At 46.4% G+C, this 27,862-nt stretch overlaps 1 protein-coding gene across 1 annotated transcript in view; it reads left to right on the plus strand.

Annotated features, from left to right (window-relative positions):
* TENM4 (teneurin transmembrane protein 4) overlaps positions 1-27,862 on the plus strand; it is a 1,459,233-nt gene that overhangs the window by 1,085,312 nt on the left and 346,059 nt on the right. The window contains exons 8-9 of the mRNA XM_060274010.1: positions 7,392-7,680; positions 17,511-17,783. Coding sequence (XP_060129993.1) covers positions 7,458-7,680; positions 17,511-17,783 — 496 coding nt within the window. The 5' untranslated portion in view covers positions 7,392-7,457. The remainder of the gene's footprint in view (positions 1-7,391; positions 7,681-17,510; positions 17,784-27,862) is intronic.

Below are 27,862 nucleotides of genomic sequence, written 5' to 3' on the forward strand. Positions count from 1 at the left end.
ATACTTCAAATCCACACCACCTTGTTCCCTTAATTCCACTGCCTTCCATCTTTCCGGAAAGTCAAGAGATGTTCACAAGGCGCATTTGGTGTCGAGATAGAGTCGGCCGGGATATAACTTATCTTTATCCGGAAGCTGGCAATAGAGGTGGGTAAGCAGGGGTGTGTGTGTATCTTTCATATGCCAAAGCTTGAGCTATAACCTTTCACGATTTAAAAAGAGGTCTCCCTTCAATGACTTCTTTCTAGCTCTGGCAGGAAACCGAGGCGGGAATGCGAGACCATGAGCTGAACTTAAAAAGCAGGCCTGGATTGTTTTAGTAGCTGCCTCAGCACTGTTTAAAAGAAGGAGGACGAAGCTTTTTAGCTCAGAGGTAGCCAAAATGAAGCCCTCCAGATGTTTTGCTAGACTATGGACATCTTCAAGCTGCTGTTTTATCATGAGTGTATTCTGCAGCATGTCCCTGATGCCTTAACAGTGCATTTGAATTTATCTTCTTCTTTGGTGATCTCTCATAGCCTAGTAAGATTGTATTCCATGAACACGGTTTTAACAGTGAGTTCATAAGTGACTGTTTAGGCCAGTTCTGGATCCACACGTCCAGGGGCGTACCCAGGATCAAAACGGGGGGGGCAAGAGAGGGGAAGAGAGAGGGAAGGAAGGAGGGAGAGAGGGAAGAGAAGGAAGGAAGGAAGGAAGGAAGGAAGGAAGGAAGGAAGGAAGGAAGGAAGGAAGGAAAGACGGAAGGAAGGAAGGAAGGAAGGAAGGAAGGAAGGAAGGAAGGAAGGAAGGGGTGAGAGAGAGAGGAGGGAGGGAGGGAGGGAGAAAAAAGGAAGAAAGAAAGAGGGGGGAAAGGAAGGATGGAGCTCCCATCCCCCCCCCCAGCTCAGGCTGCTTCTTCCCCCCCCCCACGTTCTTGTCGCTGGCTGCAGCCGCAGAGGGAGTGGAAACAGTCTGATTTCCATAACCCGCAGTGACTTTTCCCCTTCAGTTTTTTGGGGAAAGTGCAGGTAATTATTATTTTTTTGCTTCCGGGGGGCAGCTGCCCCCCTTCCCCTCCCTGGGTACGCCCATGCACACGTCCTTCCACAGTGGGGACATTGGTTTCCAGGCAGGAGTTGATCACGGTGAGGGTTTGCCAAGTGCGCCTTCCTCTCTTAGCACACCTCTCCCTTTTGTCCTGAGTTTGAGTGTCTCCAAAGCCCATGACACCTTTGGTAAAGAGTGTTCTCCAGTTGGAGTGCTCGCAGGCCAGGACTTCCCTGTTGTCAGTGTTTATACTACATTTTTTTAGATTTGCCTTGAGAGAGTCTTTGAACCTCTTCTGTTGACCACCAGCATTACGCTTTCCATTTTTAAGTTCAGAACAGATTAGTTGCTTTGGAAAATGATAATCAGGCATCCGCACAACATGACCAGTCCAACGAAGTTGATGTTGAAGAATCATCACTTTGATACTGGATTCAAACAGGACCATCCATCCATCATCCCGTTCTGTCAGCTGTTCTTCAATGTTCCCCGAACGTAGGACATAAATGCATGTTTGTTTATTACCTGCCCTTCACCCTAAGGTCCCAGGGCAGGTTACTGCATTTAGAACAATATTAAAAAACAATTTCAAACAAGGTTGCTGCTTTCAGCCCACAAGCGATAATGTAATTTGTTATGCTTCCCCTTCATTTGCTTGATGTTTGCATTGAAATGAATGGGGTGGGATAACATATCGGCATTGCAATGCACGTAAGGTAAAGGTAAAGGGACCCCTGACCATTAGGTGCAGTCGTGACCGACTCTGGGGTTGCGTGCTCATCTCGCATTATTGGCCGAGGGAGCCGGCGTATAGCTTCCAGGTCATGTGGCCAGCATGACAAAGCCGCTTCTGGCAAACCAGAGCAGCACATGGAAACGCCGTCTACCTTCCCGCTGTAGTGGTTCCTATTTATCTACTTGCATTTTGACGTGCTTTCGAACTGCTAGGTTGGCAGGAGCTGGGACCAAGCAACGGGAGCTCACCCCGTCACAGGGATTCGAACCGCCGACCTTCTGATCAGCAAGCCCTAGGCTCAGTGGTTTAACCACACGCCACCTGGGTCCCTGCAATGCACGTAATTAATTCAGTAAATTACATGTGTTACAACATTTCACCACCGGGGACAGCAAAAGCGAGTAACATTGGTTTTCTCAGAATTGCAGTGGAACAGAAACAGGGCTGCATATGCCAGGTGCAAGGCAGAAAGGAAAATTTTTAGGCTCTCTAATTCACCCTGTTTTTCTCTGTATATTTTCCCCCCAATGTATGTAAGGCAAAAGTGTGGCCGCCGGCAGCATAATTGAAAGTTAAGCTTTGGACACAGCAGGGGCTATGCTCATTAATCAATTGCTCTTGTCTTACTGTGTACTCTGATTATCCCTCTCCAGGAGAAGGTCTAAAAATAAGGCCCATAGAAAATCGAAAATCAATCTGTGGCCCATGCATCTCTTCATATGTATAACTTGCACGGTAATAAACTTCGGTTTGAAGTTTAGCCCTGCTGAGTGGTTTTTTTTTTTATTTAAAAAAAACATCAGCATTTGTCTCTTTCTTTGCTGAGAGATCAGAGATTTTCTTATGTGGGGTTCTTTTTCATGCATTGTTCTATACAGGGTGTTGAAAGAAAGATTTGCTTAAAAACAACAACACGTTATCAAGGAAATTGGTATTTGCAGTCCAGGATTAGATCATCAGTAAATAGCCAATTTGTCTAGAAGTAGCCTAAGGCATAGCCTTAGTCTCTGAGCATTTGAGCTCTTTTGTGTAATCCAGGACTGCAAATAACATGCTTAGGAACTTCACATCTTTAGTAGAGAGCATTCTGTCAAAGGCGGTAATAGAGACCTACCCACGGGCACCAATGATTTGGCTTCCCTGGATCTATCTGGTTCTTTTCCCAGTCTTTGGCCCGAGAAAGGCCATGCACAGAGGTTGTGCATCAACAACCAACCCTCTATGGGTCACAGAAAGAGTTCCCAGCTTCTATTGTCCCCTACGCTCTCTGTGCTGGTAGTTTAACTCAGCCAATGGTGAGTTCACAAAGTACCAGCATGTGCTTATGTCACATCCTTCACATCCATGTGAAGACAGGCTCTGGTGGATTGAGCAGAGAACAGGACGCTGGACTAGATGGGCCATTGCCTTGATCCTGCAGGCTATTCTTACGTCCTCTTCTTGCATACGAAACTGCTTTCTACTGAGACTGGCTCCCTATTGTCCACCCCGACTGCCTGCAGCTCTCGAAACTCTTGAATAAGGTCTTCCCCACTGCCGCCAACTGAAATCCTTAAAGAGCAAGCAGGGATCTAAGTTCTCTGACTGCCTACATTGCAACGGCTAAAGCCCTTCCCCAATGCCGTGCATGTATTTATGATGCATTCCTACAGCATTAACTCGGTCCTTCTGTGTTTAAAAATGTTGCAATTTTCCAAAGTCTTGTCCAGGGATATATGCACAGCTATTTTGCTCACAGGGGGCTCAGTGTTATAATAAATCTGCTAAGCCAACTGTGCATTCCTAGGGTTTATGTGAAGAGTGCCCAGCTTACTGGGGATATTGCCTATTGAGCTGCTGACGAAAGTGTCTTCTCTGCGTGCTGGCTCGTGACATCCCAATGTCCAGCTTGTCCCCTCCACCCCTTTTGCATCAGAACATAAGAAGGTGCCATTGGCCAAACTGGACCCTCTCACAAGCACCCATCCGGTGTACTTTGGAGGGTGGTGGGGCACAGAGAAGAGTCTCATTGAACAAATTCAACATGTGGGTGACTTTGTTACATAGCCAGGTTCCCAGCTGTTTAGGCCAGAGATGAGGAGCCTGTGGCCCCCCAGATGTTGCTGGACTACAGCTCCCACCATCCTTGAACATTGGCCATGCTGTTTGGGAGCCCCAACAACATCTAGGGGGCCGCAGGTTTAGGGCTTTCGATGTAAGAACTGGGCACACAAACAAACTGGAAGCGGAATATGCTAAATACTCAGTATACCTGAAGGAGCGTCTCCACCCCCATCGTTCTGCCCAGACACTGAGATCCAACTCCGAGGGCCTTCTGGCAGTTCTCTCCCTGTGAGAAGTGAGGTTGCAAGGAACCAGGGAGAGGGCCTTCTCAGTGGTGGCACCCGCCCTGTGGAATGCCCTCCTATCAGATCTCAAGGAAATAAACAACTATCTGACTTTCAGAAGACATCTGAAAGCAGCCCTGTTTAGGGAAGTTTTAACATGTTTTTAATATTCTGTTGGGAGCCACCCAGAATGGCGGGGAAACCCAGCCAGATGGGTGGGGTATAAATTTATTATTATTGTTGTTGTTGTTGTTATTATTATTATTATTATTATTGTTGTTGTGAGGGGAAAAGAGTACAGAGAGCCCCCACCCATCTTGAGGAGCAGCTCTTCCACCAGCAGTAGCATCAGCGGGGAGGGGGAAGAGTCCAGTGAGGAAGGAGGAAGAAGGGGACGGGGCTCTGGCAGCATAGGAGAGCCCCTGCTGCACGTGGGACAGGAAGAGAGAGGGGCAGAAGAGGGGGGAAGGAAAACACGGAAAGAAGACCCTTTTCCCCTCCGGTTCCGGAATTACGCAGGAGGAAGAACGCGGGAGGAGATTTGGGGTGCCCAGACTCTTATGTTGGAAGAAAACGCGGGAAGCACCATTCCAGGGTTCTGGGTCAGACTAAGAGGATGTATCCTGTATAGCTCTAGCACTGTAAATAGCCTGCACTCAATAAAAGCATGAAAAGGCAAAGGTCTGGAGAGTCGTTACTCTAGAGTAGTCGCAACGCATCCTCTGTGACAATTATTATTATTATTATTACTACTACTATTATTAAATAGGTGTGATGTGGTCTGAAAAGAAGTTCCCATCAGAATTCTAGCTACACTTCTCGAATCGTAAGTGTAGAACCTGACTTTTGTCCCTGTTTGCAGAAAACATATGCTGGCATTTCTGAACACGTTGCACAGGGAGCCCCATGTCGCCAGCATGAAACTAGACACTGGAGGCTGCTATGTTAGGGCAAGGGGGGGGCACTGCACCCCCCCCAACCTTCATCTCCCACCTGCCTGCCAAATTCCTGACAACCAACCGAGGCATGTGGCAAAACTGCATGTGGCAGAACACCCCTCCCGTGCCTCAGAGTTGCCCTTGTAGAACTCAGCAGGGAGGAAGAGGATGGGGACAAAACTAGAATCAGGTGACTCTGCCGACCGTTGTTTCTGGTGCCAACTACTGTCAAACTCCCTGCCAGGGGCGTAGTGCCGTTTGCCAGCACCTGGGGCGAGCACCGAGCATGTTTACCTAGTTCTCGCCACCGATGCTGTGCAGGGATGGGATATGGAGGGTGCGACGAACCCCCTCACCGACGTTGCCAATAGATTATGAGACAAAAGGGTACAGGGGTAAAGCAATCCCCACTCGATTCCTTATGCCTTAAAATAAACCCCTCAATTCTGGGCTTCTCAGTAAAGAGAGTCTAATTCCAGCTTTCGTGGCCTGATCTCACAAACACTCCAGGGCTATTTGAATGAACAACCTCTTGCCTACAGAACAGGGACTCCCTCAACTCAGATCCCCACTGTATCAGTCTGCCATATCACCCTGGCAAACTTGTGGCACTCTAGGTTTTCACCATACTGCCCTTCCTGTGCGACTCTAGGACACAAACTATCCCCTTTTCCTTAGGTAAGTTTTGCCCTTTTCTGAGTCTCCACCTCGGTGAGTTTTAATACGCTGCTGGAATAACCAAGACGATACCCTTTGGCACCAAAAAGAAGATGAATTTTATTTTCTTGAGAACATAGGTTTTTCTTTTCTTAACAATGCATGGTTTACAAGCTTAGTTACAGTTATACATTAACTCTGTCAGACTTTAACTCCAAGTTATCCTAAGCCTAACCTAAACCACCACTATCCTGGCCCCACAACCTTCTACTTCCCTCTTCGTCACCACACTCCCCCTCTTCCAACTGCCAAAACGGTTACTCCCTCCTTTTTAAACCGGGCACCGTCCCGCCTCCTAAAGATGTGCTGTCAGTTAAGCTGGAGGCGGATTAACTCTTTCTAATCCATGGTGTAATAAATCTTCCATCCTGGGGCTAATCCGTTACAGAGGGCATCCTCCATGATCCCAAACCCTCACTGCTGGAGCCAGGCAGGGCTGGCACAATGAGGATCTCTGTGGAGGCCCCAGGTTTGCGCCCTATGCTCCTGGGGCAACGGCATCCCAATACTTCTGCTCCCTGCCTTCCCCTGCCAGAGCTAATATGCACCAGCTGCCACTGGAAGCAAACCAATCTAGATGTGACCAAATCAGGTGTAAAGGTTGCCACCTGACTTCTTGTAGGGCTGATGACATCATGTCACACACTAGGAAGAACTTCCTGACAGTAAGAGCTGTTTGGCAGTGGAATTTGCTACCAAGGAGTGTGGTGGAGTCTCCTTCTTTGGAGGTCTTTAAGCAGAGGCTTAAAGAATGCTTTGATGGTGTTTCCTGCTTGGCAGGGGGTTGGACTGGATGACCCTTGTGGTCTCTTCCGATTCTATGATTCTATGAGCTCCCCTAGACATCTGGGAGGGGGCGATTGTGGGGACCAACTACTAGACACAGGTATTTTTTAATGCCTGCAATGTCTAGTCTCAGATTTGGACATATGGAGATTAAAACACCCATTGACGAAAAAAATTATGTTCTTCTCGGAGCCAAATCAGAGCTCTGGTAGAATCGATTATATGTGGATCTGTTAATGTCTTTTTCCTGATGTTTATGTGGAATGCCGCTTTGGAACCCAATGAGAGGATGGCGAGGCAACAGATTATTGGATTCTATATAATCCGTGAAGCGAAGTGTTCCAAATCAGAAACTTTAGGTTTTCCAACACGTTTTTTTTTATGAGGGAATTTTTTTCATATAACTCATTTGGTAGGAATGCTCTCCATTTCCTGGTAGGATTTTATGCTTTCCTTTGTTGCTGCTTCACTTATTACACAGTCACTAATGGCAATTGCAAAGATCGGCTTTGTAGATGCTGGCATGGCACATGGGTTTTCTTGCCATGGGCAAATTCTCCCTATAGAGCGGGCCTCGTGGAACCAGCCATTGGAGGGGGAATTCGCTCCTGTGCTCGAAAGTCAGGTGCTTTGATCGTAAACTTGAAAATGAACAAGCCAAATGCCGCTTTCATGAGGTCTAGTGGCATGCCCTGCCAAAAAAAAATGGTTTGAAATATTAATTCCAAAATAACAAGGTAGCAGATAGGAGCACACTTGATTTGTTTATCGGGAGCATATACGATTTTTTTAAAATGGGCCAGTTGCCGCGTCCTTATACAGAACACACTGTAAAAGATGGTTGGTTTTCCCTTCCAGAACATTCCGATCTGATTGCCTCACGGACGCCGTTTCTTTGATGTTGAAGACAGAGACGAGAGGGCCATGGATGTGAAGGAAAGGAAGCCGTATCGTTCTCTGACCAGGCGCCGCGATGCAGAGCGCCGCTACACCAGCTCGTCCGCAGAGAGCGAGGACAGCAAGATACCTCAGAAGTCGTACAGCTCCAGCGAGACTCTGAAGGCTTATGATCAGGACTCCAGGCTGACATACGGCAACCGGGTGAAAGAAATGGTGCACCAGGAAGTGGACGAGTACTGCCGAACAGGTACGGTTATTGCACCCGGGCCTCCTTCAAATTGGGCGGGAGGGAAGAGCAGCTCAAAGTTTTTCTATCTATTCCTTAACATTCCTAGACCCATTCCTTCCACCCAAAGGAGCCCAGGGTGGTAAAATACCAAAACGTGAAAACCAAAAATTCAACATAAAATGAAAAAAAGCATATTTATAACCTTGAAACACCATCGAAAAACATTTGGAATAGTGGTTTCCAATTGGTGGTCTGCGGACCTCTGCATGACCCACCTGGGGGCTTGTGGCACTGTCCCAAATTGAGACTTTCCATTTGGGGGGGGGGCTTACTCTCGTGTGAGATCACAGTGCCCCAAAATCTCACTTTATAGTCACCATGACCTCACGGCAGGTCACACACATGGCACTGGGACATGTCAGCGGGTATGGTGGCAGGGACGTGGGTGGCACTGTGGTCTAAACCACTGAGCCTCTTGGGCTTGCTGATCGGATGGTTGGCAATTCGAATCTGCGCGACGGGGTGAGCTCCCGTTGCTCTGTCCCAGCTTCTGCCAACCTAGCAGTTCGAAAGCACACCAGTAGATAAATAGGTACCGCTCTGGTGGGAAGGTAAACAGCGTTTCCATGCGCTGCTCTGGTTTGCCAGAAGCGGCTTTGTCAAGCTGGCCACATGACCTGGAAGCTGTACGCCGGCTCCCTTGGCCAATAACGTGAGATGAGCGTCACAACCCCAGAGTCGGTCACGACTGGACCTAATGGTCAGGGGTCCCTTTACCTTTACCTGCGGCGAGAAGGTAAACAGCGTTTCCGTGTGCTTTGGTTTCCATCACAGTGTCCCGTTAAGCCAGAAGTGGTTTAGTCCTGGTGGCCGCATGACCCAGAAAACTGTCTGTGGACAAACGCCAGCTCCCTTGGCCTGAAAGCGAGATGAGCGCCGCAACCCCATAGTTTCCTATGATTGGGGTCTTTTACCTTTTACCTTTATGGGGGCACCACTCACACAACAAAAACCACCAGAGTGATATCAAGTCAGGGGTTCCGCTTTTGGGGGGAAAACAGGGGGTCCGCAGAAGTTAACTCATTGAGAACCACTGATTTGGAACATCTAGAAACATTTAAAAGCAATGACACTGGGCTGTGATTCCTGCCCTGCTGGGGTTAGGCAAAATGACCCTTATGGTCCCTTCCAACTCTACCGTTTCTAGGAATATGAGGCTGAGGGAAGAAGGAATTATTTGACTGAGGAGGTTAGGGATGTGAAAGAACACTGACTAAAAAGGGAAACAGGAGCAAGAATTGCCACTTATAACCACCCCATATCTGGAGAAGAAATCAATTCAGTGAACACCAACCAGCAGAGGCCTGCAGCCCTGGAGCCCAGAGTCCTGACACCAAGTTAGCTGCAAATGATAAGAGGGAGAAACCTTGCTGAGTTGATCCCACAGGTAAACTTCAAGGGCGGTGCAGCTTTCTCTGTTTCATTAGCCCTTCTCCATCCTCTTGCAGCTGTGCAAGGTGGTGGGATGGGAAGGCTGTTTCTCTTGCAAGGAGGCCCAGCGGTGTTATCCGGATTAATTTATCACAGGCTCACTCCTTGTTCTCTCAACCAGCTCTGCAGAATTGGCAGAGCGGCTATCCCCAAGCCTGTCAGCGCTGTCAGGAAGCTTAATCTGTTTTAGGTAATTAAAAAAGGTGTGGAGTTCACCCTCAGCTCCTGTTCTCATGCTAGGCTGTTTGTTTCAAATAATGGCCGGGGGTTTTTTGTGTGTGGTTACGGGGAGAGTTGCACCAGCCTCTCCTCTACAACCCCCCCCCCCCGTGCAATTATTAGCACATCCTTTGGGCCTGGTGCTCTCTGCAACTTCACCTCTACCTGTGGGGTAGTTTATCAATGGCACATACAGGAGCGTACAAAGTGGGGGGGCGGAGAGGGCGGTCTGTCCCATGTGCCACTCTGGGGGGGGTGACAATATGGCCCCTGCTTCCCCCCAGCTGTAGAGCGGCCTGGTGACGCATGCGCAGCAGCCCATACGGGCTGCCACTCTCACATGCTGTCTCTACGGTCGTCTGTAAAGGCTGCCTCTCGCACGGCAACCGTACGGGCTGCTGCGCATGCATCACTGGGCAGTTCGCCCCGTCTCTCGGCGTCCTGTCCCGGATGCCAGAGAGGGTTCCTCTGCCACTGGGAGCATAGAAAATGAATAGAGAAAAGGCATATCTCTTTTTCTAATAATCAACTTTAACTGAAGGTTTTCTACAAAAGATACAAAGAAATCACGCTAACCTGAAAAAGGAAAACAGGGGGGAAAGGATGAAAAAAGGAAGGAAAGAAAGAAAAGGAGATTACAAAGTCCTGTATCAAAATTAACTACCGTATTGGCTTGAATATAAGCCTCACTTTTCCCCCAAATTCCGACCGTGAAAAATTAAAGTATGCCTTATATTCACAACCTTACAGTACGCAGCCAGGAGCGCAGGGCAAACAGCGCCAGGGGTGTGGCAAAGCGGTGCCCGCCCTGTGCGTAGTCCCCTGCCCAAGGTTGGGAAGGGGGAGAGAGAGGAAGGGGGAAAGCCGCCGGCAATGCAGCACAGTCTCCCCCCCCCCCCCCGTATGCAGCCAGGAACAGCGAGGGAGGGAGTGGCTTATATTCGGGTTTTGTTTTTTATCCTCTCCAATTTCAAAGGTGAAACCTGTATTCAGGTGCGGCTTATATCCGGGCCAATACAGTATTAACCCTTGTTCTGCACCCATCCCAGCTCTCACTGGGAGCTTCCGCCTCTTCCCCCAGCCTCTCACCCTGGAAAACCCCACCTCCCCGTGTGTATCTTCCTTGATATGAGATAGGGAACTTTAAATTATAGAACAAAATATAAGCATAACAAGAAAAAAGAAACAGAAAAGGAAATCAGAAAAAGAAAGTCAGATTTTAAAAAGGCTAAAAATACAGAAATAGGAAGGGCTTCCCATTCTCCATCTTCTCAATCATGTAACAATTATGTAGAATGTTCATTTTGAGAAAAGTACAGTGATACCTCAGGTTAAGTACACAATTGGTTCTGGATGTCTGTACTTAACCTGAAGCGTACTTAACCTAAAGCAAACTTTCCCATTGAAAGTAATGGAAAGTGGATTAATCCGTTCCAGACAATGAAAAACACCCCCTAAAACAGGAATTTAACACAAATTTTACTAATGAGACCATTGATCCATAAAATGAAGGCAATAATCAATGTACTGTGCTATAAAATAAATAAGACAGTATTGTAGATGGGGAAAAAACATTTACAGTGGTACCTCAGGTTAAGCACTTAATTGGTTCCGGGGTGCCATCCGCACCCCAAAAGTACTTAACCCGAGTGGCAATAGCGTTCACATGCAAAGTGCTGGTAGAGCACTTCTGCGCATGCATGCATGGCGGAACCCGTAAGTAAACACTTTCAGCTCCGCGGAGTACTTAACCTGAAAGTACTCAACCTGAAGTGTACTTAACCCGAGGTATGACTGTACCGGAATTTCTCCCTTTTTTGTAATCCCAGAACTTGCAGGCATCCAATGGATTAAGGGCAGGGAAAAGGAAGGCCTTCTTCATGCGGTGCACAGTTAAATTGTGGAACCCGCTCCCACAGGACACAGTGATGGTCATGAACCAAGATGACTTTAAAAGAAGATTGGACAAATTCATGGGGAAGAGGGCTATCGATGACTATGTTCTGCCACTCTCCACCCCTGGAGGCAGCAATTCCTCTGAATACCGGTTGCTGGAAACCACAGGAGAGAGGAGAGTCGCTCTTGTGCTCGGATCCTGCATGGAGATTTCCCACGGGGATCTGGTTAGCCACTGTGAGAGCACGATGCTGGGCTGGAATGGGCCATTGGCCTGGTCCTGCAGGCTCTTCTTGTGTTCTTAGCTAAGCAAACGCTTCCCTGTAAGGAAGAAAAACAACAGAGAGAGAGAGAGAGACGCACAATCGCCAGGTTGCTTGTGCTGAGTGGAGCACCCCAGTGCCACCTGTGTTATTGCAAAAGTCTTTCCCTGCTGGGAGCGGGCTTGTGGCGAGGCAGCTCTTTCCACAGGTGTGACCTACATAATAACACACCACAAACGAGTGTAAAAATCATAGCTATTTTTCAAACGTAGGAGTTGGAGGGAGCCATCGGTTTAAAGGTGGAGCGGCCTGAGTTTGGAAACACGGAGCTACCAGCAAAAGAGCATTTCTGCATTGGAATTTCTCTTCCCTCTCCATAGCATGGATTTCAGTGCAAATCATTGCTATTCATCCTCTCTCCCTATCTCCCCTCCATTTCACTGGTGATGGGGAGAAATAATAATAATAATAATAATAATAATAATAATAATAATAATAATAATGAAGTTATATACCGCCCTTTATCAAAAGATCACGAAGGGTCACGAAGAGTCGGACACGACTAAACGGCTAAACAACAACAACATCCAAAGATCCCAGGGTGATGTACAACATCAAAAACACATTATAGAACATCAATGATAAAAACATAGTGTAAACATAGTAAAAAGCATACTGACGGCCTAACAGTAAAATAATCATCATAATAAAGAGTCCTCACCCCCACCCTTTTACAGGCCGTAAATTATTCAATAGCCATAGGCCTGAGTAAAGAATAATGTTTTTGCCTGGTGCAAAAAGCCCATTGCAGCGGCATCAGGACAAGAGCTGGAGTTAGCTATCACAAGTGGCCGATAGGATGGTAACCAAAATGTAGCCACAACTACAAAGCACAACTACAAAGCTGCGCTCGATACCCTGCTGAGACAACTGAGATTTCCTGCCTCCGCTGCAGGGCTGTTGTCCGCAGTCCTGAACTAATTCTGCAGTCCCTGTCCAAGGTCCTGAACCTAGCTTGGCCTTAAACTCAGCTTACGCAGACTCAATCTATAGAAGAGCTTCCCCTCTATCCTCTTAGCTGTTCTACGCCTAGATAACTGGAGCTATCTCAAGTGGCCGATAGGATGGTAGCCCAAATGGAGCCACTGAGACACAGGAACTGGGTATCCACATGCTGGGCGGGGGGGGGGGGTATCAGAAATTTCTTGTTAGAGAAAATGCACTGCACCCTGCACAAAATTACAGAGACCAGGTGTACAAACATAACTGCAACCAGTGCATTTTTTTCCTGGTGGGGCGCAAGGGTACACATACCCCTAAACATTTTGTGAATCTTTGTACTTTTGTGCTTTTACCGTCTTTATTTTTCCTGATTTGAACTATAAAATGGTGGTTTTCTTGAGTCAAATGAGAGTACCCCTAAATGTTTATTTAGAAGGGGGAAAGCACTGGCTGCACCCCATCCCCATATGAACCTGCCCAGGTAATAAGATCCTCATTGGAAGTCTCTTTGCTGTAATGTGGCTCACTCGGCACAGGGCTCTGCTATCATTTGTGTGCCAAGTTGCTACTTTTTTATTCTTCCAGGCTTTATGGTGTTCTTTAACGTTTTGTGGATCATTTGATCTCCCTTCTAAGAAGTTTCCGTTGCTTCTGTTTTCCTTTTCCTCTGTACGGTTCTTTTATTTTCTTTAAATATTTGTGTAAACTTAACAAAGGCAGGGTTCATACACCGAGAAGCGGTATAGGGAGGGCTCATAGCTGAAACTCCTGGATTGTACTAGGTTGGACTAGATGACACTTGGGGTCCCTTCCAACGCTACAGTTCTATGATTCTATGAACATTGTAGTGAAAACACAAGCAGTGAGATCCACAGCAGTCTGATAGGAAGAAGGGGCCTTGTACAATCCTTGAGTGTGTACAGTTATGCATGGTGTATACCTTTTACTGCCTTTAATGTATTTTTTAATTGTTGTGACCCACCTGGAACCCAAGAGTCAAGGGTGGGTTATAAAAGAATGCTATTACTAAGAGCCACAGCAATAATACCCAAACCAAATGACAGGAGTGTCCTGAAAGTATTTGGGATTAATGAGCTGGAACAAATAGAAGATTTCTGGGTACTGTATTCTCTTGCACTCTTACAATTCTGTTTGATAAAAATAAATAAAAGAGGCAGAGGGGGGGCAATATGAATTTTAATAATAATAATAATAATAATAATAATAATAATAATAATAATAATAATAATAATAATTTTATTTACACCCCGCCCTTCCTAGTCAAGACCTGGCTCAGGGCGGCTAACAACAAAAATATCAAAACAAGCATAAAAGAAACAATTCAATTAAAATACAGATTAAATACAATGTTAAAATTCAATTTTAAAATGGGAATCTACAAGTGGAACCTCATTTAAATATCTGCAGGATAAAACCTTAGGGGAGAGTAACACCGGGGTCAGACTGAGTCAGTCCAAAGGCCAAGCGGAACAGCTCCGTCTTGTAGGCCCTACGAAAAGATGACAACTCCCGCTGGGCCCTAGTCTCCTGAGAGAGAGCATTCCACCAGGTTGGGGCAAGTACTGAGAAGGCCCTGATCCTGGTCGAGGCCAGTCTAACCACCTTGTGACTCGGGATCTCCAGTATGTTGTTATTTGTGGACCTTAATGTCCCCTGCGGACATTAAATGGGGCTTTTAATAGAATAACTAATTGGTGAAGACAACTTTCCAGAACAAACCTTTTGAAGAGGCAGGACTGATATTCGAATGTTTATTTATTCTGCCTTGAACCGATTATGTAGCTCTGCATGTTGTTGTTGTTGTTTAGTCGTTTAGTCGTGTCCGACTCTTTGTGACCCCATGGACCAGAGCACGCCAGGCACTCCTGTCTTGCACTGCCTCCCGCAGTTTGGTCAAACTCATGTTCGTAGCTTCGAGAACACTGTCCAACCATCTTGTCCTCTGTCGTCCCCTTCTCCTAGTGCCCTCAATCTTTCCCAACATCAGGGTCTTTTCCAAGGATTCTTCTCTTCTCATGAGGTGGCCAAAGTATTGGAGCCTCAGCTTCACGATCTGTCCTTCCAGGGAGCACTCAGGGCTGATTTCCTTAAGAATGGATAGGTTTGATCTTCTAGCAGTCCATGGGACTCTCAAGAGTCTCCTCCAGCACCATAATTCAAAAGCATCAATTCTTCGGCGATCAGCCTTCTTTATGGTCCAGCTCTCACTTCCATACATCACTACTGGGAAAACCATAGCTTTAACTATACGGACCTTTGTCGGCAAGGTGATGTCTCTGCTTTTTAAGATGCTGTCTAGGTTTGTCATTGCTTTTCTCCCAAGAAGCAGGCGTCTTTTAATTTCGTGACTGCTGTCACCATCTGCAGTGATCAAGGAGCCCAAGAAAGTAAAATCTCTCACTGCCTCCATTTCTTCCCCTTCTATTTGCCAGGAGGTGATGGGACCGGTGGCCATGATCTTGGTTTTTTTGATGTTGAGCTTCAGACCATATTTTGCACTCTCCTCTTTCACCCTCATTAAAAGGTTCTTTAATTCCTCCTCGCTTTCTGCCATCAAGGTTGTGTCATCTGCATATCTGAGGTTGTTGATATTTCTTCCGGCAATCTTAATTCCGGCTTGGGATTCATCTAGTCCAGCCTTTCGCATGATGAATTCTGCATATAAGTTAAATAAGCAGGGAGACAATATACAACCTTGTCGTACTCCTTTCCCAATTTTGAACCAATCAGTTGTTCCATATCCAGTTCTAACTGTAGCTTCTTGTCCCGCATAGAGATTTCTCAGGAGACAGATGAGGTGATCAGGCACTCCCATTTCTTTAAGAACTTGCCATAGTTTGCTGTGGTCGACACAGTCAAAGGCTTTTGCATAGTCAATGAAGCAGAAGTAGACGTTTTTCTGGAACTCTCTAGCTTTCTGCATAATCCAGCGCATGTTTGCTATTTGGTCCCTGGTTCCTCTGCCCTTTCGAAATCCAGCTTGCACTTCTGGGAGTTCTCGGTCCACATACTGCCTAAGCCTGCCTTGTAGAATTTTAAGCATAACCTTGCTAGCGTGTGAAATGAGCGCAATTGTGCGGTAGTTGGAGCATTCTTTGGCACTGCCCTTCTTTGGAATTGGGATGTAGACTGATCTTCTCCAATCCTCTGGCCATTGCTGAGTTTTCCAAACTTGCTGGCATATTGGGTGTAGCACCTTAACAGCATCATCTTTTAAAATTTTAAATAGTTCAGCTGGAATATCATCACTTCCACTGGCCTTGTTATTAGCAGTGCTTTCTAAGGCCCATTTGACTTCACTCTCCAAGATGTCTGGCTCAAGGTCAGCAACCACACTACCTGGGGTGTACGAGACCTCCATATCTTTCTGGTATAATTCCTCTGTGTATTCTTGCCACCTCTTCTTGATGTCTTCTGCTTCTGTTAGGTCCTTACCACTTTTGTCCTTGATTATGGTAATCTTTGTACGAAATGTTCCTTTCATATCTCCAATTTTCTTGAACAGATCTCTGGTTTTCCCCATTCTATTGTTTTCCTCTATTTCTTTGCATTGCTCATTTAAGAAGACCCTCTTGTCTCTCCTTGCTGCTTTTTGGAAATCTGCATTCAGTTTCCTGTATCTTTCCCTATCTCCCTTGCATTTTGCTTGCCTCCTCTCCTCCGCTATTTGTAAGGCCTCGTTGGACAGCCATTTTGCTTTCTTGCATTTCCTTTTCCTTGGGATGGTTTTCGCTGCTGCCTCCTGTATAATGTTACGAGCCTCTATCCATAGTTCTTCAGGCACTCTGTCCACCAAATCTAAATCCTTAAACCTGTTCCTCACTTCCACTGTGTATTCATAAGGGATTTGATTCAGATTGTATCTTACTGGCCCAGTGGTTTTTCCTACTTTCTTCAGTTTAAGCTGGAATTTTGCTATAAGAAGCTGATGATCTGAGTTACAGTCAGCTCCAGGTCTTGGAGCTCTGCAGGTAACTAGGCAAAAAATCAAGAGCTCTTTCTTCCCAGGTAATATTTTTAGCCAGCTAAACAATCACATCTGTTCTGCTGCTGAACAGATTCTGCTGTGTGTGACCTTATTGGAGTGGAAAATATCAACAGGGCAGGTGTCTGAGCAGATGACCTGGGGGTTCCAAATGGACTTGTTTTGTGTGATGCAGAAAGTGTGTTACACACTGGACTTACTTGAAATGGTGTTCTGGCATAGCGTGACCATAACCCCGCAGGTGCCTCCATATCCATGGATAAGAGCATAAGAGAAGGGTGGGGTTTCCTGGGCTAATTGGCCCCCAGAATTCCATGTCAGGATCTTGAAAGAGAGTCGGCACATGTGCAATTGTACGCACCCTGCACACATGCAACTATGCACAGCTGAGAACCTTGCAAAATGCAGGTTTCATGATAAATGCGGACAGACGTTTGTACGTGAGCAAGGCCTGTTCCAACCTTTCGGAGGCTGAAGGACAGATCAGAGAGCACAAGTACTGCTGCTTCTCCACACCAACTCAAGTTCAAAACCACACACACGATTGTGTGGGTGGAATTGGAGGGCACAACCATATGACTCACACGGCACACTTATTTTTAAGTCAGAAAATCTGTTGAATTGGAGCAGGCAAGAGTGTTGTACTTGGACCAGAGAAGCAATGTTCAAATTCTTGTTCAGCTCTCACCCTGGGTTGGAGAACCAGTGGCCCTCCAGCGTGTTGCTGGGCTAAAACTCCCATAATCCCTGGTTGTCGGCCATGTTGGCAGGGACTGATGGGGTCTGGACTCTGGCAATATATGGCAGGGCACAGGCTCCCCAACCCTGATACATCTCCAATGGAAGGTTCACACGTTGTAAAATATAATCCTCTGGTAAATGTCTCCATTATCCCTCTTTGGTGGACATCCCACAATGTTCTGCTCTCTTCTTCTTCTTTCCCAACCCCCTCTCCCCCATTTCTGCCCCAGGAGCCAACTTTTCCTTGCGAGAGCTGGGCCTCGAAGACGTATCGCCTCCGCCGCACGGGACTCTGTACCGGACAGATATAGGGCTGCCCCACTGCGGCTACTCCATCAGCGCCGGCTCGGACGCCGACACGGAAGCCGATGCGGTCATGTCCCCGGAGCACCCTGTGAGGCTGTGGGGGCGCAACCCCAAGTCGGGCCGCAGTTCCTGCTTGTCCAGTCGAGCCAACTCCAACCTCACCCTCACCGATACGGAACACGACAACACCGAAACCGGTAAGAGAGACCGCCAGGGAGATACCGGTGCTTCTGTTCTGCTACTTAAGAAGACTCTTCTGTCCATCTGTTTGTCTTCCATCCTGTTGTTTTGTGTCCCAGTCTTGTTTTTTGTCTTCTAGGCTTGCGGTGGGGAATTATTAGGGTCCTCTGGATGTTGCTAGCCTGCCTCCATCAGCCTCAGCCCATAGAATGGGCCGGCTCAGCCATTAGCCTCTGTGGGGCAGTCGCCTCAGGCTGCAGGTTGCGGAAAGCTGGGAGGGGCGTTCTCCTCTGGGGAGTACACTGTTTACCACCTTCTGAGCTTATCGCCCATCAGTGGCGTGTGGTAAAATATTTCATAGGGGAACAGTTAGGGCCAGAGGTGCCAGCTTACAAGGGTGACTGGGGGGGGGGGTTCCAATGTTGTGACTGTGGCATTGCACATGTGAGCATAGTGCCTTCTTCCCTAAGCTGGGCAGAAGCTTCCTGGGCTTTGGGAAGGAGGTGCCAGGGGAACATTTAGGGGACTAGACCAGCCCCCCCCCCAGTCCACTGACTGCACCCCACTGTCACCCATGGTCACTGCCTGGGAAGTGCAAGGCCACCTTTTCCTCTTTGACTTCCTTTTCTCTCCCCCGCTGCCTTAAGATGTCTTACCAGGCCATCCCCAGTTGCTTCAGGTAGCAGTGGAGGAGGATGAAGCAGGGACCCCTAAGGAGGAGACCGCTGGGAGCACCGTTTTCTGTGTTGCTTCATGTGGCAAATTGCCTTGGGCTGGCCCTGGCCAGGCACAATGGGAGTTGCAGTCTATCCATGTCCGGGTGGGGACAACAGGGTCTCCAGCAGCTCGGGGGGGGGGGTTGATTTGGTTATGAGAAATGGTGTAGGAGAAATGGGGGCAGAATAGTATTCTTTTTGTACTTCACCTGCGTGGCCATAAAACGTTCAGCAGCGTTGTGCTACGAAAAAGGCTCCTGTTTTGCTTATCGTGGAAAAGCAGAGGTAGTTAAGCTGCCACTGAGTTCTTTGTGGGGCACATTTAGCACACACAAAAAAAGGAAAAACGCCACCCAAACTCCTGCATTTAAAATTTCACTCTATCAAGCATTTTCTCCTCTCATTTTCCTCCCCGCTTTCCTTATCTCTCAAACTGATATCCTAGCAGATCATTTTCCAAGCCCATCTCGGCTGACTCCCGCCACTTATGTAAATAACCCTGGCTTCTCTCTCTTTGAGGCGGGGGGAGGGAATGGTGTATTTTTAGAAACTTGTCTTTTATGAAAACTTGAAGGTCACAGGGTGTTTCCCCTTATTCTTTCACCTCCTCAGTTTCGTCTCCCTGGCTGGGGAGATGTCTCCCAGTTGTGGGGTTGGCGGTAGAATGCACATTTCAGGGTCAACAGTACTGTGAGAGAGAGTGTGCCGCAGTATACAATTTCGGCTTGACCACAGCGTATTTAAAGCGGGAAGGAAGGGCGGGCGGATGGGAAACACCATCCCGAAGCAGCAGCCGTTGCAAGGGATGTTCGTGCTCCTTTTTACACCTTTAATTAAATGGCTCCATTGCCCGTTTCTTAATATAGAGCAGGCATGTTGGCCACAGAGGGGACTGGGATTTTGTTCTGAACACTCGCATGGAATAAGGGAAGCGGTTCTCTCCCTGCTGCTACTTTCCACAGCTGGATTGGGTAGCATATGGTGATTTAAAGTAAAATTGGGGTGTTTTTTTGGGGGGGGGGTGCTTTCTGTATACAAAGACTTGCGAAACTAATTCCTCACGTGCTGCCCCCTCGTTTTCTGTTTTAATTTCCGTGACTGAGCCCTATTAAGGTTCTGTTCCGTCATAATGAAGATGTCATGTGAGGGTGGGCGAGGGTGTGTTTCAAACAAACAAACAAACAAACAATTATCTGTGGAACAGGGAGATAGATTCCTTAGCCTTTCAGCCAGAGGGTCACATTTCCTTCTGGGTGATCTTCTGGGGCCACAAGTTATTGTGATTATTATTCAGGAAAGTTTGTAATGGTTGATGTCTTATTGTGTTTTTAATCTCTGGCGATCACTCATAGCAGAGTAAGATTGTCTTCCATAAACACGGTTTTAAAAGTGAGTCCATAAGTGACGGCGGAGACCAATTCTGGATCCACACGTCCTTTCCACAGTGGGGACATTGGTTTCCAGGCAGGAGTTGATCACGGTGAGGGTTTGCCAAGCATGCCTTCCTCTTAGTGCGTTTCTCCCTTTCGTCCTGAGTTCGAGTGTCTTCAAAGCCCATGACACCTTTGGTAAAGGCTGTTCGCCAATTGGAGCACTCCCAGGCCAGTGTTTCCCAGTTGTCGGTATTTATACTACATTTTTAAAGATTTGTCTTGAGAGAGTCCTTGAACCTCATTTGTTGACCACCAGCATTACGCTTTCCATTTTTAAGTTCGGAATAGAGTAGTTGCTTTGGAAGATGATCATCAGGCATCCAAACAACGTGACCAGTCCAACGAAGTTGATGTTGAAGAAGTATTGCTTCAACGCTGGTGATCTTTGCTTCTACCAGTACACTGGCATTAGTTAGCCAATGTGTTTTTAATATTTTGTTGGGAGCTGCCCAGAGTGGCTGGGGCAACCCAGTCAGATGAGCGGCATATAACAAATAAAATTATTATTATTATTATTATTATTATTATTATTATTATTATTATTATTGTTATTATTTGACACCCCCATGCGAAGATGCTAGTGGTGGATGGGATCCGAAGCAAGAGTGTAAGAAGCAGATGAATGAATATGTTACCTTTGCACACAAATCTTATGTCTGCACACACAAACACCCCTTTCTCTCCTCCAATATGGCAGGTGAGTCCAAGGATGAATCAAGAAGCAACTTGGCGGTGCTGATCTGCAGGTGGGTCAGAGAGGAAGGGATCAGGGAAACAAAACGGAAACAGAAGCTCCCTCACAACTAAGGATCCTTAATGCGGATCCCAAGAGCTGCTCGCAAAATGACTTTGAGGGTTTTACAGGGGAAATATTTCCTCAGATGTGAAAATTGTGCTAAAAGTAAGCTCAGAGCGACTCAAGGAATGAGTGAGCTTACCGGATGCATTTTATCGGTCAATATTAATTGCTGACCGTATTGATAGAACGTATAGTCTTTAACTGTAGTCAATGCAGAGTTTTATAAAGCTGCCATCAGCAGCAGAGTTTATGGGGGCCATTAAAGCCCATTTTTCTCCCACTGCATGTTAACATCAGCAACTTTTGTTATGTTTCCTTATTAGTTATGCAAAATAAATAATCAGTATTGAATTCTGATGTCTATACACCCAGAGCCTTCTGCATAGTTTTATTGCTTGGTGCTTTCAAAAAGCAGTATAACAAATCCCACCCGCTAAAAGAGCCCACACTGTCTTAAAACTTTCTAGGTTAAAGGCCCAAAACCTGGCTGAAAACACATGTTTTTGCCTGGAACCTAAAAGTGGTTGGTGGTTGTTCCAGGCATCCATTGCGATGCTGATGATGGACATTCCGCCAGGCCAATGGACATTCCAGGTATCTGGGAAGCTACAGCCCTTGTGTCTGTTTTCTCTGCATCCCTGTAATTACGTGGCTTGGCTTAACCATAAATAAGGTGTTCAATTTTTTACAATCCAATTTTCAATTAAGGGACCCTTTGGAGCTTTTCGTTTATGTGCCGTCGTGGTTCGTGGCAATTCTTTACTCCTAACTGAGCAGGAAGAAGTATTTCTGTGCGGGATTACTTCTAACTGAGCAGGAAGAACTATTTCTGGGATTTCTGTGCGGGCATCATCGTACATTCGGTGAGATCCTAAGCATGTGTTCAAGGGAGGCTTCCTCTCAGTAACGGGTGCTCTGAAGTGTATTTCTGAAGTATAGGTGGGTTCCCACGAGGCAAGACACAGTGATAACAGCAAGAACCTTTATTGAACTAACAGGACTGGACAACAGGGGCAAAGCAACTGCTTATGTGCATTTCTGAAGGCCTGGGTCTCTCCCACCCCCAATGTGATTGGCTGTCTAAACTTCCAAGCTACAAATCAGGACTCAGAGTTTAAGGGCCAATGGCAGAGGCCCAAATCCTGAAAATGTTCCCTGATTGGATCAGAACAAAGGGGCTCAGAATCCTTAGTCCAGAGTCCAGACTCAAGCTCAGGTAAACACAGACCACTGAATACATAACAATTGCCTCCTTCAGTGGAGGGGAGAACATCGCTATCATGGCAAGTAGCCACTGAGAGTCTTCTCATTATCTCCACTTAACCTCAAAATACAGCTTTATTATTGGAAGTGCATAAAAGCATAGAATTGCAGAGTTGGAAGGGACCCTGAGGATCTTCCAGTCCAACCCCCTGCAATGCAGGAGTATTTTGCCCAACATGGGGCTTGAACTCACGACCCTGAGATTGAGAGTCCCATGGCTCAGTCTATAGCTCATGGGTCTCTTAACCTCAGGGTTGTGGGTTCGGACCCCTGACTGGGCAAAAGATTTCTGCATTGCAGGGCAGGGAGTTGGACAAGATGAAACTCATAGTCCCTTCTAGCTCTACAATTCTATATTTCTATATGTGGGAGAGTGCATTTGCCCTTTGTGACCTGCTTGTGGGCTTCCCAGAGGAACCTGGCTGGCCATTTTGGAAAATGCGATGCTAGACTTTATGGGCCTTTGTTCTGAACCAACAGAGTTCTTCTTATGGTCGCAGGTTCTTAACAGCATAGTTTTTTTTGGCACCTGGGTGTCAGGGGCTGGACTGAGGAGGGATGGTGAGGACCTCCCCCCCTCCCCCCCCCGGTTCTCCTGAACCTTCCCGAGAACAAGAGGACAGTATAGAATTACAATAGTGGTTTGCAGAAGGTCATAGTTCAGAGGCTGCAGAGGAGAGAAGCCGGGAAATATTGGCCGGGGAACAGCAGGAAGAAGAAGAAACAGGGGAGAGACAGATGACAGACTCAGTGTCTTTGGAAAGCATTCCTGACCCCACCACCAGGACAAGGCAGGCATTGAGAGTAGAAGAACAGAAAGCTCAGAGGCAAAAAGCTCAGATCAGACATCACAGGGATTATGTAGAATAGGAGAGGCGGAGTGGGTGGGACTTTTCTCGGAGCAATACCAGTACAGTGGCACCTTGGTTCTCAAACTTAATCCGTTCTGGAAGTCTGTTCCAAAACCAAAGCGTTCCAAAACCAAGGCACGCTTTCCCATAGAAAGTAATGCAAAACAGATTAATCTGTTCCAGACTTTTAAAAACAACCCCTAAAACAACAATTTAACATGAATTTTACTATCTAACGAGACCATTGATCCAAAAAAGGAAAGCAATAATCAATGTACTGTGCTATAAAATGAATAAAACAGTATTGTAGATGATTAATATTAAAATTTAAAAAATTCTTACCTGCACTGATGATAGACATTGTTTGGATGGGGAGCTTTTATCCATTTCAGCAGTCGCACAATCAGTCAATCAATCAATCAATCAATCAGTAGCTGAACTGGGTTCCACACAGTCACAAAAACAAATTAACTGAAAAATCCTCAACATATATAAAAAAACGTAAAATAAAAAGCAAAAACAAAAGCACCAAATATAAGCTCCAAATATCAACTTAGAACACTGCAATCAGAAACGGATGGCTTGAATTACAATTCGGGGGGGGATTAGCAGCACAACAGGAAACACATGGGGGGGGGGCGTAAAACAGAGCATGTTTGGCTTCCGGAAAAAGTTTGAAAACCGGAACACCTACTTCTGGTTTTGCAGCATTCGGGTTCCAAGTTGTTCGTGAACTTAGCTGTTCAAAAACCGAGGTACCACTGTATTCTAAGAGAGACTACATTCCTTCGTCTCTCTCTGTGAATATTGAATAAATGACTTAGTAAGAACTCTTCTTGTTTATCTACTCCTTGGCTGCCACCGTGGGAGGAATCGGATTCCTTGAAGCCTGATACTGGGATTGATACTGGATAATTTCCCCAACCAGGCCAGCCCAATTTCCGAAGCAACCCAAACAGGTGATTGGAGTGACCATTTCCAGCAGGTGGGTCTTGGGGTGTGACGTTCCTTTAAGAAATGGCTATAAGGTGATCTTTGCCAAGAGATTTACTTCAAAGGTGCTGCTAGTCTCTGTTCTGCTACTTCCCTGCAGTTCTGCACTTCTCCCAAGGCTCCTCTGCTTATCAATATGCACAAGGTGCTGTCGTTTATCGATTAAGCCCTACCTCGTTCCGAGGTGATTTCGTAGACATGCTCAATAACACCGGCTTCAGACCAGAGAGTTGGCCAATAAACATGGACTGTCATTGACCTTTGATGCAACCTTCACACTTATCTCTGTGGCAAATCAGAGGAACTCATTCCGGAGCTCATTTGGAAGACGTCTGCTAGTAGTGCATATTAATATACCAGGCAGAATCCTGTTTCATCAGGAAATTGAAGGAGATGACCTGTAGACCAAACCAAAGGACAGGCACACCAGCAAACGCTTTTATAGTGGGACACACAACTTGTGTTTGTTATCTGTGGAACGACAGATACCTAGGAACTCTGCATCAGGAATGGGGGACCTGTAGACCAGGCACCCCCAAACTGCGGCCCTCCAGAAGTTTTGGCCTACAACTCCCATGATCCCTAGCTAACAGGACCAGTGGCCAGGGATGATCATCATCATCATCACTTTTAATTTGTATACCGCCTTTCTATCATACAATACTCAAAGCGGATTACAAGCTGAAGAAACAGTGAGGCAAGGCAGGTGGAAGGAGGCCTTGCCTGATGGAGTCTCTCCCCTCACAGTTCTTCCTCCAGGCACAGCTTCCTTATGAGGAGTCCCAGGGCCGGAGGGGGCGAGGCAAGGCAGGTGGAAAGAGGCCTTGCCTGATGGAGTCTCTCCCCTCACAGTTCTTCCTCCAGGCACAGCTTCCTTATGAGGAGTCCCAGGGCCAGAGGGGGCGAGGCAAGGCAGGTGGAAAGAGGCCTTGCCTGATGGAGTCTCTCCCCTCTATGATGGGAATTGTAGTCCAAAACATCTGGAGGGCCAAAGTTTGGGGATGCCTGCTGTAGACCTTCAAATTTTGGAAGACTCCCAGCTCCCTTCAAGGGTCTAGAAGGCAAGCCTTATGAGGAACGGTTGAAGGAGCTGGGTATGTTTAGCCTGGATAAGAGGAGGCTGAGAGGAGATATGATAGCCATCTTCAAATATCTCAAGGGTTGTCATGTGGGGAATGGAGCAAGCTTGTTTTCTCCTGCTCTAGAGGGCAGGACTCAAACCAATGGCTTCAAGTCACTTGAAAGAAGATTCTGACTCAACATTTGGGAGAACTTTCTGACGGTGCCTCCAGAACCCAGCTGCAACTTGTTTCTCCCTTGTTTCATCCCTTGGATGAGGAAGGTCCCCTTTTTATTTGGCACCCATTGGCTAACATTTCTGTGATTTCTCACCTCTCCTTTCTTCCCACAGCTGTATTATTTAGTTAACTAGTTAGTTATTAAATTTATATACCACCCTTCATCCAAAGATCACAGGGAAGTTTACAAAATATTATCACCTATTTTGCTTTAAATGCTAGCTATGTTCTTTACACTTTACAGAGCTTAAGGGTATATGCTCATAGAAGTCTACAGGCAATTTCCGGGGAAACGATTTAGTGAGCTCACATCCTGAATTATTTGCAAAGAGTTTACGCAAAGTTGGCTATCTAAGGAGCATTCGTTCTAATGTGCTTGCAGGGAGGTTAGCTGATGTTGCGTTGAAGCAAGTGTTATCCCAATAATTTCCCAGGCATTTTCGCCACTGCTTTCCTAATCAGCTGCTGTTGTTGTTGTTTAGTCGTTTAGTTGTGTCCGACTCTTTGTGACCCCATGGACCATAACACACTAGGCACTCCTGCCTCCCGCAGTTTGGTCAAACTCATGTTCGTAGCTTCGAGAACACTGTCTAACCATCTCATCCTCTGCCGTCCCCTTCTCCCTGTGCCCTCAATCTTTCCCAACATCAGGGTCTTTTCCAGGGACTCTTCTCTTCTCATGAGGTGGCCAAAGTATTGGAGCCTCAGCTTCACGATCTGTCCTTCCAGTGAGCACTCAGGGCTGATTTCCTTCAGAATGGATAGGTTTGATCTTCTTGCAGTCCATGGGACTCTCAAGAGTCTCCTCCAGCACCATAATTCAAAAGCATCAATTCTTCGGCGATCCACCTTCTTTATGGTCCAGCTCTCACTTCCATACATCACTACTGGGAAAACCATAGCTTTAACTATACGGACCTTTGTAGGCAAGGTGATGTCTCTGCTTTTTAAGATGCTGTCTAGGTTTGTCATTGCTTTTCTCCCCAGAAGCAGGCGTCTTTTAATTTCGTGACTGCTGTCACCATCTGCAGTGATCAAGGAGCCCAAGAAAGTAAAATCTCTCACTGCCTCCATTTCTTCCCCTTCTATTTGCCAGGAGATGATGGGACCAGTGGCCATGATCTTGGTTTTTTTGATGTTGAGCTATAACCACATAACTTGAATACCATCGAGTCTGGCAGTGACCTATGTAACAGGGTTTTGCTTTGTGTTTTTAAGAAGCAGGCTGCCTTCTTGACTCATAAGGGGAGGGACAAGACTGGCAGCTGATCACTGGATCATTGTCTAGGCTTCTCCCTCCTCGCATTAGCCTAGATGATTTGCTATCCCTCTTCAGGGCCGGCTCTAGGTAGACCCCCGGTGGCACAGGGCGCGCGGAAACCATGCTGCACCCTGCGAGGGCGGGGGCGCTGGAGCGATCTCCGCCCTGCGTGCAACCTGCTCGAGACTGCCCTGTCCCTCTTCATAGTGTTTTATGTAAACTGAGATGCTGGATGTGAATTAGGCTTGCATCACAAGGGAAAAAAAGAACTGCACAGCTCTTGAACTGATATGTTGATCTTCTTAACTCGTAGTCAGTGATGCTTTTTACTATGACCTTTGGCTGGTATTGTTACCTTCCTGATGTATAGATTCCCTCTGTTGCATCAGCTTTTAATATATTTATGCATACCAATTGCCCTTAAAACTTTCAATGCTGGGGATAGGAAGCAAAACAATTTAAGACATAATACCTGCGTGATATGGCTGATCATCCAGTGTTGCTGGCAAACATTAGGAGGCAGCATTATTGTAAAGAGCCAATTACTTTCTTTTTTTATGAGCATTGTATATTTGGAAAGTAATAAAGCCGAGTTATAAAACCTAGATGATTATGACGCTCAGAAATGTTTTGCATTTTAAGAGGCAGAGGGTATCCTTTTAATTGCATCCAAGCTCCCATCAACCAATGATTAGTTACTTTCCGAGCAATAAACATTACCTGAGAAGCAATAAAAGGATGGGCAGAAAAGTTATTTGACAAGTGGGAGGGAAGCATGGCTTTTATGCTTGAGATCTTCAGAGTCCTGAGGGCAATCTTTATTTTTGCAACATGTTTCCTTCATGACCTTGGACAAGCTGCAGGCCTGCTTCCTTCCACTGTGGGTCTTCCTTCCCAAGCTTCTATAGATGAGCTTCCTTTATAGCAGGGGTATTCAATCTGGTACCCTCCCAATCTGTTGGGATTAAAACTCCCATCAGCCCGTCAACATGGCCAATAGTAGTTGTAGGCCAACAAAATCTGGAGGTGACCCTGTGGGATACTTTTGCTTTATAGGATGGCCTTTGAGTTTTAAACCATTTGGTGGAAAAGTGAATTGCTCATTGTTTTAAAATCTCAAAAGCTGGCACATTGCTTTAGGTGTTTTAGATACTAACCAACATTAAGGATGTATTGTAAGTCTCCCTGATTTCAGTGGAAGAGACTAAGTGAAGCATTCCCAATGAAAACAATGGAATCTACTCATGCTTAACTTTAGACCGAACAATATTTGGATTGTTCGAAATGTCGTTCAGGAAAGCCCACTTTTTCTGCCTCATCAAGGAACACTTAATAGGGGTTACTTTAAAAACAGTGGTATAAATAATTGGATGATAGAAAACAAGTCTCCATCTCTTTCTCTCTCCTTTTTTTTTTATAAATGGACTTGCCCTTGAAATTCTCATGAGCCTGCTCAATTTTTACCAGCTGTGGATCTGGCAA

The sequence above is a fragment of the Zootoca vivipara genome, chromosome 4 (genome assembly GCF_963506605.1).
Source record: "Zootoca vivipara chromosome 4, rZooViv1.1, whole genome shotgun sequence".
NCBI lineage: Eukaryota > Metazoa > Chordata > Lepidosauria > Squamata > Lacertidae > Zootoca > Zootoca vivipara.